The sequence below is a fragment of the Phalangium opilio genome, unplaced genomic scaffold (assembly GCF_054372755.1).
Source record: "Phalangium opilio isolate 3A_F unplaced genomic scaffold, DU_Popi_V2 ptg000209l_1, whole genome shotgun sequence".
Classification (NCBI taxonomy): Eukaryota; Metazoa; Arthropoda; class Arachnida; order Opiliones; family Phalangiidae; genus Phalangium; species Phalangium opilio.
Window position 1 is genome coordinate 4,301,000 of NW_028324217.1, and position 13,145 is coordinate 4,314,144.

A 13,145-nucleotide genomic window follows, 5' to 3' on the forward strand; every position below is an offset into this window, starting at 1 on the left:
GACCTCTACAATGAATGAACCACTCAATATGCTGACTTGTCTCAAGAAACAAGAATTATTTCAACAATTATTCGGAGTACATACTTAAAATTCCCCTTCGAATGATTCGAACTAACTTTTATTTTTTCTTTTATACAATTATAATGTAAACCTTATCTGGATATCACTTTTCGTTTAAGATCGTCGTGTGAAGAATGTAGTTATCTCGCACATTGCTAGTTGCGTATAACTTACTCAAGAATATCACCTGGAGATAATGCAAATACTCCCATATCAGTGCAGCATTAGCAATTATAGTTAGTTTTTCTTTCAAAATAACGTTAATTTAATTATACTGGCAGGAACTCCAAACTCGTGGGCGCCTTCGATCCAACGTTGATTGTGATGCGAAAATTTCTTTGTTTTATAATTGAATCCAACCTGGGAAGGAGTAAACTCTACCAAAACGAAAATGAAATCTCAGAATTGGTGAAACTTGGATATTAATATTGTTTATTTTTAATTGTGATTAGATGCGTCGTAATTAAAATTTACAAATTATGACATTTTCTTGAGGATTTTAATACACTGGGATGAAGTACCATTTCTCATTAGTTCTATTGGCGCAGGCGAAAGTATAAATATTGAAATTTAACGTGTGCACTGTTAAACATTTTCCAGTTAACCGCGATGTAATTTTAACGCTAAGTTCATCTGACGGATCAATATACCATTCTTGAACTTGACTTTCATTGTAGGTGGCAAGTTCAATGGGAGTTTCTTCGGCAAAACGCCCACCCCGAACTTGTAAGAACAGATTTGCGTGACGACTTTGGATGTAGTAGCTTCCAAGTTTAGTTTGTTTGTATCGAAACATCTGGTGAAGTCCATAAACGTATGGAGTTACTGTAGTTTGAGTTCCTACAGTTTTACCAGCGAGATGAGCGCCCATAGCTTGCCCATTCCAATGAGACGTTAGAATATAGAACTGCCCTTCGTTTGGTCCAGAAATTTCAAACAAGAACCACCTTACAGTAGTGGGTTCGATATATCCCGAGAAAATGACGTACAAATCGTGGTATCCTTTAACGGGGACCACTTCACCCGAGACTTCATCGCATTCGTATGCTTGGGGTAACTTTATACTTGAAATGAGTTTCCCATCTTCATTATCGATACGGAATTGCAAATTTCCGGAGATACTTCCATTCTTGATGGTGTTTAATCTAACAGTCACCTTGGAAGCTCCAGTGACCCCAAATCCGACACCTTTCATGAACAAGACGTTTGTCTTCTCATCAGAATTGTTGTAGATTTTGGAATGTGATACGTTCTCGAAACTGGAGATGTCGATCCTCTCGAAAGCGGAATATAATGGCTTGTCCTGAACCGTGTCTTCGATTTCTTGACAGGATATCACATTCTGGATTATGCTGGAACCAATAATGCCGGTTAACAGCAGGGTTTTCGATAAACAACCCAGCATAATTGCGTTGTCGTAATTAGAGTAGACTATACTTCGAAAGAACAAGGCTATTGAATTCAAATGAATGTTGATTTTCATTTAGAATATCATGTATCATTTATAAATTATATCTTATCAAAGAAAGGCGTTTATTTTTTTGTACAATACGAATAACACATTTATCTAGAAAATTAACAATAGGCGTCCGAATACAATGACAATTCTCCCTTATGATTGCGATTTCACTGTAACGCTGTGTGATTCTAAGAATTGTTTAAAGGTAAAAGTACAGGTAACATAACATTATACCTTAAAAGAAAAGCCTTTTTCTAGATATGAAAGAAAAATAAATTATAAAAAAATAAATGATCTCTTATTACAATATGATAATTACCATTAAATTAGTATTAAAAATAATCAAGGACTACTGCACCATCCGCCATTGCTTTAGTGGCGTCTGCTAAACTGAACCTCTTACCCCTACAGGATTTGTTGAATTCTCACAGGCTGAGAGAGGTAGGTTCAATTTTGCAGACGCCGCTAAAACAATGGCGGATGGCGCAGTTGTCCCTGATTGTTTTTAAGACTAATTAAATACTAATTAACATATTGTAATAAGAGATCATTTAATATTTAAGCAGTTATTTTATGGTATAATGTTATGTTATCTAACCTTTCCCTTTAAGTTTAACAAACTGGCATAAAAACAAATTCTTGATTGCTTATATTCTGACAAGAGCGAGAGTATAGGTAATTTTTATCCGAGTGGGCGTGTAAGCATGCTCCGGTCAAACGGGACATAATTTTTACATGACCGTCTGTAGTAGGATCAATATACCATTCTTGACCTTTTTGGCCAGGTTTATGGTCTGCAAATATCACGTTAACGAAACTACAATTACTGAAAGTACCATTTTCAATTTCTATAAATTTATTATTAGCGCGTGATTAATGTAGTAACTTCCAAATTCGGTTTTTTTGAAACTAAACATTTGATGCAATCCATAACCGTATGGTTCTGTAGCAACCCACTTTCCAGTTGTGAGGTGAATCCCTGCACTTTTGCCGTTATAACGAGATGTTATTATGTAGAATTCCTCTTCGTTTGGTCCAGAAATTTCAAACATGAACCAGCTTACGTTGGTGGGTTTAACCTCTCCAGAGTAAGTGACGTACAAATCATGGTATCCTTTGACGGGGACAACCTTACCCGAGACTTCATCGAACTCGGATTCTTGAGACAACTTTACACTTGAAATGAGTTGCCCATCTTCATTATCAATGCGAAATTGCAAATTTCCGGAGATGCTTTCATTCTCGATGGTGTTTAATCCAACAGCAGAGTTTTTGATAGGTAACCCAGCATGTTTGATGGTTTGTCGTAATAGGGCTATACCATGAATCTAAACAACAATTGAAGTTCTCATATGAAGTTTAATTTGCAGCAGAGGTACTGTCATAAGTTCATAAGATATGTTCCATAAGTTTGTCACTGGTTACTGAGAGCTTGTCACGAAGTAACACTTTTGTTTACGGGACCCAGCTGGAAATCAGATTCGTCTGAGCTGGATATCCCATAATAAAGCCATCTTATTACTATTATTATTATTATTATATAAGTGACGCAGGTCATAGATTCTAGTGAAGCGACGCCTGGTGAGGCGCTGTCAAGGCTTAGTACAGATTAAACCTAGTGCAGTCAATTCTCGCTTCCGTCGTTCTCGAACTAGCTCTCAGTAAGTCTCTAGCATTTCAAAGAATAGCGAGTGAACCTACCTTATAAACTTATGGTGCTGTTAAATAGTTGTGAATACGGCCAATAAATTCAAACTCTAATGTTGATTTTCATTTAACACATCATTTTATACTTTTATCTTATCAAAAGTCACGTTGAATTTCTTAATTGCGTCGTATTTTCGGGAATACGAACAATAGGCCTCAGGAGATAATGAATATCGTCCCATACGATTGCGTTTTCATTGATGTGATTCTAAGAATTATTTCAAACTCGGTGGTTGGAAAAAAGGCTGAAATTCGAGCACAAGCTGATCGAGATCCACAATTGGTAAAAGCTAGCGTGACGTTGCATAACGTGGTACTGAAAAGTCCCTATTAAAAAGTTACGGTATTTTTCGTATTATTCTGTCGAGTTCTGCTTTGAAAATTCTAGGCCTATCAGGAAGCCGTAAATGGATGGAAAACTCCAACATCTACTGAGTTTCGCTCCTTTCTTTACCCTCAATATGGCGGCGAATAAAGAGTGGAAGACGCCCCATTTGGTTTTAGGGGGGATGACGTTTAGTATAGGGGTCACTCAAGAACACACTCTAAATCAAACTGACCTCGATTTCACTAATTTTTAAATAAATTTTGTATGATTAATTAATATAACGAAATTTGTATATTGAAAATCCCTAACTTTTCGAGCTTATCCCTGACCATTTTAAGGTCCACTTCATGATTACACCTGGGGGGATGACGTTTAGTATAGGGGTCACTCAAGAACACACTCTAAATCAAACTGACCCCGATTTCACTAGTTTTTAAATAAATTTTGTATGATTAATTAATATAACGAAATTTGTATATTGAAAATCCCTAACTTTTCGAGCTTATCCCTGACCATTTTAAGGTCCACTTCATGATTACACCTGGGCCCATATTTAGCATTGCTCGAAGCATGGTTTGATATACCAAACGAAATCCCTGACTCTTTCGGAAGAAACTTTAAATTCCTGACTTATCCCTGACTTTTTCCCCCATTTTCCAAATCCCTGACTTATCCAGGTTCTGTACGAACCTTTTATAATTAGTTTAAAATTTAGGAATGAATATCTTGTACGATATACATTGTAACATATTTCTAAGTAATGTGAAGATGTATCTAGTAATTCTAGATTAGAACCACTTAAAACGAATTACAATTGTTTTTCTAGATAAGAAAATTTTACTTTACAAAATAAAGTACAATAATAAATATTGAGAGTTAACAGAATCTGTGCTTTTGAAAATATTTTTTTCCTTTTCTTTAAATAAAGTAAAATGTTTGGTCCAATTCGAATTATTTGATGTAACATTACTTTTCCACCAAGAACGTTTGGCGCCAAAAATTCGAAAAATATTGCGATATTTCCTTGGAGTAGTTTTAATGGAGTGTAAGCAAAAGCTTAAGTGTAATGCCCCCATAGAGCAATATTATATGAGGCATAAATGCATTTAAGACAATATAGTTAATTTAAGTATGAAGAAATTCTGTCAATTTATGAAGAAATTCTGTCAATTTAACGAAATTTGGTTCATTGCAGTTGAAAACGGCAAACCTTTTTCCCCCAAAACCGTTCAACTGCCATTAAGTAGTTTTCTCGTAGTGAAAACGAAAGTTCCTATAAAATTGCCTTAAATCTATTTTTGTCTCCTTAAATACTGCTCCATGATGGCAAGCAATATTTCCGTGGAGTAGTTTTAATGGAGTAAAAACAGAAGTTTCATTAAATTGCCTTAAATATATTTGTAACTCATATAATATTCCTCTATGTTGGCATAGCCGTACAACACTGCATGGGCGAATAGACACAGCCATAGCACACTCATTTCGCGCTCACGCACGCAATTTGCTCGCGATGAGTGCGTGATCGAGTGGGCCGTCAGAACTATGACACGTCACCTTAAGGACGGTCGGAGATTTCACGACGCTCGCTAAAATAACCCGAATTTGGTAAATTATTAATGTTTTTATCATAATTTTTGATTGCATTATAAGTGAAAATGCTAGTTTATTAATTTTAATTTAAAACGGGCAAAGAAAATCCGCGTAAATCGAGCTAAACCCTGGGTTCGAAAATTGCGTCAACGAGGTTAGGCTTAGTGTGGCAAGGCCTAGCCTTACTTGTTAGTAAGTACCATGTTTCAAGTTTTCAACTTTCAAAATCCAGAGTATAAGGGCTACAAGTTTATTAATCAAGTGGTACAAATTATTGCATTGGGTTGTAAACGTAGTGAAACTATCTAGGCAGTATAGGTGTTGCAGTATTTTGAGTGTTAAACTTTGGCTTTAATGATCTTGGCCTCCGTTTTGGCAAATGTAATGTAAGGTTAGTTTCTCTAAGCTAGTTGTTAATTTTCTGTTCTGAGATTTTTGAGGGATAACGTTCAGATTGATGTATCAGATTAATAGTTTGCGGTTCAAATGCGTGAAACCATAAGTTAATAATTAATTAGCTCCTTATGGTGAAACCCTGTAGAAACCTTAATTTGTCAAAATTTGTTGATAGATGCCATTTTTAAATCGCCGAAGTTTATTGTAAACTGACTCTTCTTTTAAGTTTACTTAATTTATTTATTTAAAAGTTATTGTAAGATATTCTAGTAGAAAATGTCATAGTAAGAAAATTTTTGAAATATCAGTCTGAATAGTTTCAATTAACTGAATTTATTGCTAATTGACCCTTCAAGTGAACGGTTTGCACCAAAGAATTTTAGATTGGCACAAGTAGCGTAGTTTAGTACTTTACCTTGGAATTTTTAGCGAGTTTGATAGACTTTCTTAATTACGACCTTTGATGATAACTTAAGCTTTAGTTTTTTTGTTACAAAGCTATGGAGGCAATTCTTCAACTTTTAATGCGGCCTTTACACGCTCAATATTTTGCACAAATTAAATGGGGGATATCTATAAAATTCATCATACTGTTACCCCCTGCTGTGACCCCCTGCTTTTAACCCCTGCTGTGACCCCCTGCTGGGACCCCCTGCTGTTTCCATACTATTACCCCCTGCTGTTAACCCCAGCAGGGTTTAACAGTATGGAAACAGCAGGGGGTTCCCAGCAGGGGATCACAGCAGGGGTTAACAGCAGGGGGTCACAGCAGGGGTAATTGTATGGAAACAGCAGGGTGTCACAGCAGGGGTAATTGTATGGAAACAGCAGGGTGTCACAGCAGGGGTTAACAGCAGGGGGTAACAGTATGGAAACAGCAGGGGGTCCCAGCAGGGGATCACAGCAGGGGGTCACAGCAGGGGATCACAGCAGGGGGTCGCAGCAGGGGGTCACAGCAGGGGATCACAGCAGGGGATCACAGCAGGGGATCACAGCAGGGGTTAACAGCAGGGGGTCACAGCAGGGGGTAATTGTATGGAAACAGCAGGGTGTCACAGCAGGGGTTAACAGCAGGGGGTAACAGTATGGAAGCAGCAGGGGGTCACAGCGGGAGGTAACAGTATGGGAACAGCAGGGGGTAACATTATGGAAACCGTAGGGGGTCCCAGCAGGGGGTATGACGTCAGATCACGTGACCTATGACGTCAGAACACGTGACCTATGACGTCATATCACGTAACCTATGACGTCATATCACGTGACCTATGACGTCATGTGACGTGGCCACACGTCACAGAGGTTATTGACTTGTGACGTCACGATACATGTTAATAATAGGTAATGATTATCCATTCAATTATCATTCATTTAGGCCTAGCGTTCATTAATGTAGGCTTAGCGGTGTTCAGCTATTTCAATTTCGTGTCAAGGACACGGCCCATCCGAGTCCGCGCATCGGCGCTTTTAGCGCCCCCACGACGTAGCAAATTTACTTCTTAGTTTAAAGTTGCAGCCGAACTCTTTCTTTGCCACGAAGCCGTCGAGGAGGTCACATAGGAAAATCTTTCCCGCTCAGCCAACATAGGAAATTTACAAGCCAGCCGGATCATTCTCTGCCCAGAAGCCGTCGAGGAGGTCGCTTGGGAAAACCTTTCAAGCTCAGCTGATCGTGATCCCGGCTTTTGCCGAAGACGCATGCTGAATTCGAAGCTCTTCAACATACTTGGCGGACATTGCTTCGCCTCGTGGTGCTTTAACAGTAAGCCTAACCTTTACAGTAATCCAAACTCATAAATTATTTATTTTATTTCAAGTATTTAAATTGATTAGGTAGGGTTAAATGTTAGTTAGTTTTATTTATTTATTTATTAAAAATCAAGTACCATAAATAAAATTTTACAACGAGATGTTGGACAAGAGAGAATCCCTTAATTAGTTTAGGCCTATTATTACAAGTTATTAAACGGGGTACGTAATTAATTTAGAGATAACGCGAAAGATTTTCGGAAATCAAGTCCTGCAAAGATAATTTTAAGACACGAGGTTGCCCTAAGCATAAGTTTAAGCCTTGTCCCGTTTAAACCCTAGTTATTTACGGGATCTGTCTGTGGGAATAGTTTTAAAACAAAGGCTATTTTTTTCTAAAATTAGTCAAGGGGACATTTTAAATTAATTTAGAGATAAAGCGACAGATTATCAAAAATCAAGTCCCGAAGAGATAATTTTAAGATACTAGGTTAGAGTTAACGCGACAGATTTTCGGAAATCTGGTCCTGAGGAGATAATTTTAAGACACAAGGTTGCCCTAAGCCTAAGTTTAAGCCTTGTCCATTTAAACCCTAGTTATTTACCGGGTCTGTCTGTGGGAATAGTTCTAAAATAAAAGCAGGTTTTCCTAAAATTGGTGAAGGGGATATTTTAAATTATTAAGCTATTAAAAGGGGCACGTTATTTAATTTAAATGAATGGCCGGTTTTAGTAAAATTAATTTCGGGCGCTATTTTAAATTATTTTCATTGTGAAGCTAAGTAATTTTAAATGTTAGGTTTTTCTAAAATTAGTTTAGGGGATGTTTTAAATTATTTTCATGATTAAGTTACGTAATTTAATTTAAAATAAATGGCAGATTTTTTTCTAAAATTAGTTCAGGGGATTTTGTAAATTATTTTCGTTACTAAGCTATAATTTAATTGTAATGGCAGGTTTTCCTAACATTAGTTTAGGGGATTTGTTAAATTATTAAGGTAATAAAAGGGTTCACAATTTAACTTAAAATAAATGGTAGGTTTTTCTAAATTTATTTTCTACACAATTTTGGGAAATAATTAGTTAGCCAGATTATTATTTAATTAAGGGTGGCAATCGCGGCAGTCAAGCCTTTCTTTAATTCGGGGTAGTTGGTCTCCTCTCTAAATTTGGTATCTGGTTTTTTAATTAAGGACACGTTTTACTTAAATTAGTTAAGCCTAAGAGATTATTTCGTTCTACCCAAAACTAGGCAATAGTTTAAGATGTGTTATTAATGTTTTCATTTATAGATGCGGCTGATATTCTTGGATTTTTCTGTTGCTTGTCATTCCGAGACGTATCATTCCCGATGGCATCATACGACGACTTCCGCTGTTCTGGATTTGCTATGTATCATTCCTGATGACATGCTTCGTTGGATTTACGTTACATGATGTCTTCTTCTGGACTTGCTCTTTCTCTCAGCGCTGACTTAAAGATATGGAGGAAATCATTGAAGCTAGAAGACACAAAATACATCGTTTTTACTTAGAATTTTTTCATGTAACCACTTAATTTTTTTGCTTGCAAATTTTGTTTGTAACTACTTATTATTTTATTTTGCTTTCAAACTTTAATTTACAGAACTCTTTAATATTTTTTTGTTCGAAATTTTTGTAAACACTTTGGTTTTTTTGTTTTTCATTGAATAAATTTTGCCTTAAACCTCGTTCTTTCTTTTCTTGAATTTTTAATATACTAGACTTGGTTTCAATTTTTTTACCTCTGGACTTAGGGTGATTTTTTTAGGCCCCTTTTTAAGCTTTTTACTTAATAAAAACATTAAAAAGAAATAAAAAGCAACAAAAAGTATCAATATTTAAAAAATATTAAATAAATAATCAATATTATTTAAAAAATTATAAAAATTTAATAAAAATATACAAAAAACCATGCAAAAAAAGTCAAAAAAATGATTATAAGTAAATCGATACTTTTTTTGGCCCTAGTCTAGTATCGAAACTTTTTATTGAACACAAGTTACCACGCCTAACGTCAGGCTTGCGGGCCCAATTTAAATTTAACAATCCCCTGTGCAAATCGGGAACTATTAAATTTAAACTAAAGCCCGCTGTGGAGCCCCCAAAACCAGGAAACGTCGTCCTTAGCATGGGATTTCCAATGAAAGTCCACTCGCTGACGTCCACTTGTTCCTGCGCAAGAAAAATTCAAATTATTATTTGGAAAAAAATGGCACTAGCGTAAATTCAAATTAATTACCTTAATATGAAAATCCACTTGAATTCACGTGTTATGTAACGTAAAATGTTCCGGCATAAGACAAATTGCTATTATTTGGCATAAATGGTACACGCGTAACCTTAAACTAAATACCTTAACAGGGGAAGAAAATTAATACCATAAAAAGCTAAGTCTAGATTTAAACCTGCCAAAATTCCAGATTACTTTTAAAGAACAAAGCGAATAAGCAACCTTCTACCTTAAACATAAATAAGAAATTTATTTAGATCCTACAAAAGTCCCTCAAAGAGTTACCAAACGCTTTTTCCTCTAAAAATAACAATTAAAACCATAAACTAGATACCGTAGTACCGCGAAGGGAATCTCACCCTTAAAATGTCTAAAATCTTGATTACGTTCATTATCTTTAAAAGAGATGGCTAGGACCAGTCTTTCACCTATTCCATAGTTAAGCATTTTATTTATATCCTGGCGTAAATCCCTAAAAAAACAGGACACAAGCGCTTCTCTTCTAAAAATAATATAAACTATAAACAAAGTACCCTAACAATTGCATAGGTGATTAATACTGCTAGAATTACTATTAATAAGATTTAATTATTTTTAGGCACTAAGTGCGCTAAAGTTTTCACACGCTGTCTAAATAGTTTTCGTAAAGAGATTCCCTTTCAACGGATATAATAAAAGTGTAGACCTGAATTAGAATGGAATTGTACTGGGGTTATTGAACTGATTAATGTTGCATGCCATTTTGCCAAATAATAGTTATTCATTCTAGAATCCATCATAAATTGTTCCTTTGCAAATAGATAATAGCTAGATTATTAATAGATGTCATCAAACCTTGATCGAAAAGCAGCGATAACTCGCTTAAAGGAGACCCTACACGCTCAATAGTTTTCGCAAAAAACGTGGAGCCCATTGTTTGATTTACAAAGTATAAATAAAACGTTATCCAGACTAACATTTATGCAAAGTTCAAATATAATGCCACACTATTTTTTAAGAAACGGAACACAATTTGCGGTAAATTTTGCACAATATTTGCTTAATAAACTGAAAATATATATTGTATGAGTCTTTTTATTGCTCACGTTATTCAAAGAATTGAACAATATTTCGCATTCGAATAACATTAAAGTTTGTTTTTCGACGCGTTTGGTCAATAAAATTGTACTCGGTCGATGGACTCAACATCTACATTATCATTGTGACCAAAATACAGGGTGTTTCTGAAAAGTCCATCACAAATTAAGGGGCGTGTTTATGGGACCAAACTGAGCGGAAAGTACCAAAGAACATGGGGTCTACAACATTTAGTTTCGGAGATATGGCCCCCCAAACATTTGCCCCAAAAACGAGAAAATATCCCAAAATGTGGAGTAAGGGTTATTGCCATTACCCAACTTGTTTCGAAGTCATAGACAATTTCAATAGCCTTGAATTTGAGAAACACTACTGTAACTTTAGATAGCAGAAGGGTATAAATGGGTAGAAGTACGCGTACGGCGGTAATGTAAAGCTAATGCCAAGTGTCATAGTGTTTTAAGATTTCTCAGCACCCAGTAAAATGGTGGACCTCAACCTAGAGGGCAAGAAGTCCCAGAGGCCGTAGAAGACGAAGTCCTTACTATTTTCGAGGACGAACCAGAAGCAAGTACCCGCCAGGTGAGTAAGCGATTAGGCGTTGGTCACGTGCTCGTGTGGAAAATCCTCAAAAGTCACCAGTTTCATTCTTACCATTTTCAAAAGGTTCAAGGTTTGAATTCCGCGGACTACCCACGACGCATTGATAAACGCCATTGATTTCCCGCGTAGTCTGTTAGTCACAGACGAAGCTAATTTTTCGCAAGATGGTATTATTAACCTGCATAATAAGCATCAATGGTCCCAAAGAAACCCTCACGCAACGCTCGTTAAATCTCACCAAGTACAATTTAGTTTAAACGTGTGGTGCGGTATTGTAGGTGACAATTTAATTGGATCTTATTTTCTACAGCCCAGGTTAAACGGTGAGGCGTACCTACAATTCTTACAAGACGTTTTACCGGAATTACTTGACGACGTGCCCTTAGGTTTGGTGCGCAGAATGTAGTTCATGCATGACGGTGCACCACCACATTTCAGTCTCGCTGTCCGAGCTCACCTTAACGCGACGTTCTCTTTTCGGTGGATAGGTCGAAGTGGACCCGTGAAATGGCCTGCTCGATCACCCGACCTTAACCCGTGCGATTTCTACCTTTGGGGCCACTTGAAGGACATAGTTTATCAGAGTGAAGTACCTGATGTGGAAGAGCATCGTCGACGAATCGTTAATGCCTGTCAAACTATTCGCGATACTCCAGGCATTTTGCAACGTGTTAGGGAATCGTTTGTAAGGCGTGTTCAAGTTTGCCTTAACGCGGGTGGTGAACACTTTGAACAATTCTTGTAGTAGTTATTTGTTACAGATTAAGAATGAAGAACTAATAAAAAATACATTTACATTGGGATCGTATCATGGCGTTTTCTCTGTGACACATCAAACACTAACGTAATGAACAAACTCAACCTTCAATCGCAACCATTTTACTGGGTGCTGAGAAATGTTAAAACACTATGACACTTGGTATTAGTTTAACATTACCGCCGTACGCGTACTTCTACCCATTTATACCCTTCTGCTATCTAAAGTTACATTAGTGTTTCTCAAATTCAAGGCTATTGAAATTCTCTATGACTTCGAAACAAGTTGGGTAATGGCAATAACCCTTACTCCACATTTTGGGATATTTTTTCGTTTTTGGGGCAAATGTTTGGGGGGCCATATCTCCGAAACTAAATGTTGTAGACCCCATGTTCTTTGATACGTTTCACTCAGTTTGGTCCAATAATCACGCTCCTTAATTTGTGATGGACCTTTCAAAAACACCCTGTATATTCAATGTAATTGAATAAATCATGTGGAATTTAATCAATATATTTGTCCAATAAAGTTTTAAGGTTTTTTTCGAAGTATTGGGCATTCAACATCAAGTTGGATTTTGATTTCCACAATTATCGAAAAGTTTTGGGAATAATCTATAAGATGATGAATTTTATAGATATCCCCCATTTAATTTGTGCAAAATATTGAGCGTGTAAAGGCCGCATTAAAAGTTGAAGAATTGCCTCCATAGCTTTGTAACAAAAAAACTAAAGCTTAAGTTATCATCAAAGGTCGTAATTAAGAAAGTCTATCAAACTCGCTAAAAATTCCAAGGTAAAGTACTAAACTACGCTACTTGTGCCAATCTAAAATTCTTTGGTGCAAACCGTTCACTTGAAGGGTCAATTAGCAATAAATTCAGTTAATTGAAACTATTCAGACTGATATTTCAAAAATTTTCTTACTATGACATTTTCTACTAGAATATCTTACAATAACTTTTAAATAAATAAATTAAGTAAACTTAAAAGAAGAGTCAGTTTACAATAAACTTCGGCGATTTAAAAATGGCATCTATCAACAAATTTTGACAAATTAAGGTTTCTACAGGGTTTCACCATAAGGAGCTAATTAATTATTAACTTATGGTTTCACGCATTTGAACCGCAAACTATTAATCTGATACATCAATCTGAACGTTATCCCTC

The 13,145-nt window shown here is 36.2% G+C and overlaps 1 protein-coding gene and 1 long non-coding RNA gene across 5 annotated transcripts; one reads left to right on the top strand and one right to left on the bottom strand.

Moving 5' to 3' along the window:
* Window positions 1-475: 475 nt before the first annotated feature.
* On the bottom strand, window positions 476-3,354 carry LOC149618528 (uncharacterized). The gene is made up of 2 exons (XM_089854796.1): window positions 3,221-3,354; window positions 476-2,847 (listed from the first exon to the last, which is right to left on the bottom strand). The coding sequence occupies exon 2, from the start codon at window positions 1,541-1,543 to the stop codon at window positions 560-562; it is 984 nt and encodes a 327-aa protein (XP_089710922.1). The 5' UTR covers window positions 1,544-2,847; window positions 3,221-3,354; the 3' UTR covers window positions 476-559.
* On the top strand, window positions 2,820-8,997 carry LOC149618529 (uncharacterized). Of its 4 annotated transcripts, none has more exons than XR_016375294.1 (3): window positions 2,820-5,336; window positions 6,913-7,299; window positions 8,579-8,997. It is a non-coding gene; the product is annotated as an uncharacterized LOC149618529 (long non-coding RNA). The 4 variants fall into 4 exon arrangements; XR_016375296.1 differs by having other exon boundaries at window positions 7,041-7,299; XR_016375295.1 differs by having other exon boundaries at window positions 7,048-7,299.
* Window positions 8,998-13,145: the final 4,148 nt, after the last annotated feature.

What these genes read in the sequence shown, in the direction of transcription:
- LOC149618528 (XM_089854796.1), bottom strand. Translation starts at nt 1,543, where the DNA reads ATGAAAATCAACATTCATTTGAATTCAATAGCCTTGTTCTTTCGAAGT.